Genomic DNA, 1,243 nt, shown 5'->3' with positions numbered 1-1,243 from the left:
AACCACCGCCCGTGCACCAGCTACTAAGAAGGAGAAAAATAACTGCTATAGCTGAACCCAGGACAAAGGGGACAGAAGGGGTACAACAGGGACTGTACAATGGTGGGTGTGATGGATATCCTGCCACTCCATGGGCAAGGCAGCCCTGTAGGGGCTTTGCCATACTGGGTACATGCCCCCACGTAGTACCTGGGCATCCTTCTGGGAGAACTGAGCAATCTGCTGCTGGGTCTGGGCCATGTTGTTTCCCAGCAGGAGGGAGCGAGGGGGATTCCTGTCCTCCAGCAGTGGGGTGAAGGAGTAGGGGTCCCGTGGGAGCACCCTCAGACCATGCTGCTGCAAGACAGGGATGGCAGGGACCACGCTGTGGGGACAGCCTGGCCGCAGGCTCACCACCGCAGGGTGCCAGCAGCCAGTGAGGGATGGGTGCTGGTACCTGCAGCTCCAGCTCAGTGTAGATCTGTGGCCGCAGCAGGCTGAGCAGGTACGATGCCCGGGAGAACTTGAAGCCTGAAAGTTGTGGTGCAGTGGGTGGCGTCCATGCCCAGGGCTGGCCAGGGGTGTGGGGACAGGGGACACACAGGGGTACCTGGCACGATCTCCTCTGTGACAGCCGCACCGCCCAGCACATGGCGTTTCTCCAGCACGGCTGTGCGCAGCCCTGCCCGCTGCAAGTAGGCAGCCTGCGGGGAGCACAGCATCACACTGCCCGTCCCGCCAGATGGGATGTGTTCTTGTCATCCCGAGCACCCCATCACCAGGGAGGACCCTGCTTCCCACAGCCCTGTGGGAGGCCTCAGCCCCATGGACACTGCCAGCAACACCCTCCCTGCTCCCCCACTGTCCCCAGGGATGGAGGAGAGACAGCACCACTGTGCTCTTGGTACTCACTGCCACCAGCCCATTGTGCCCTGCAAGGAGAGAAGGAGGTGAGATGAGCCCAGTGTTGGAGCAGTCCCATAGCATAGGGCACCCTACCATGCCTGGGGTACAGGGCTGTCACAGCCACCCAAATAATGGTGTTCTGGACATGGGGATATAGATGACAAGGAGCATTCTCCCCAGTCCGTATAGCCCTGGTCCTAATGGTGCAGGGGAGGGTGACAGAGGTGCTTAAGGTAGATGCACTCTGTGGGGATGCAACACGTGCCTGGACATATCAGACCCCTGCGTCCTCCCCGGCACAAGGAGCATGCCAGGGCTCTGCAGTGTGCCCAGCACAACTGTGGTCCCCATCTGGCCA

The 1,243-nt window shown here is 61.0% G+C and overlaps 1 protein-coding gene across 1 annotated transcript in view; it reads right to left on the bottom strand.

The window, feature by feature from the left end:
* Positions 1 to 911, bottom strand: part of PYROXD2 (pyridine nucleotide-disulphide oxidoreductase domain 2) — a gene marked incomplete at its 5' end in the record, with an annotated part of 4,272 nt that extends 3,361 nt beyond the window's left edge. The window contains 4 exon segments of the mRNA XM_010017005.1: positions 190 to 336; positions 437 to 510; positions 590 to 683; positions 892 to 911. Coding sequence (XP_010015307.1) covers positions 190 to 336; positions 437 to 510; positions 590 to 683; positions 892 to 911 — 335 coding nt within the window.
* Positions 912 to 1,243: the final 332 nt, after the last annotated feature.

Source organism: Nestor notabilis, unplaced genomic scaffold, assembly GCF_000696875.1.
Source record: "Nestor notabilis isolate BGI_N333 unplaced genomic scaffold, ASM69687v1 scaffold25570, whole genome shotgun sequence".
NCBI lineage: Eukaryota > Metazoa > Chordata > Aves > Psittaciformes > Psittacidae > Nestor > Nestor notabilis.
Note: the sequence above shows the minus strand (reverse complement) of the source record. Positions and strands in the feature narration are given on the sequence as shown.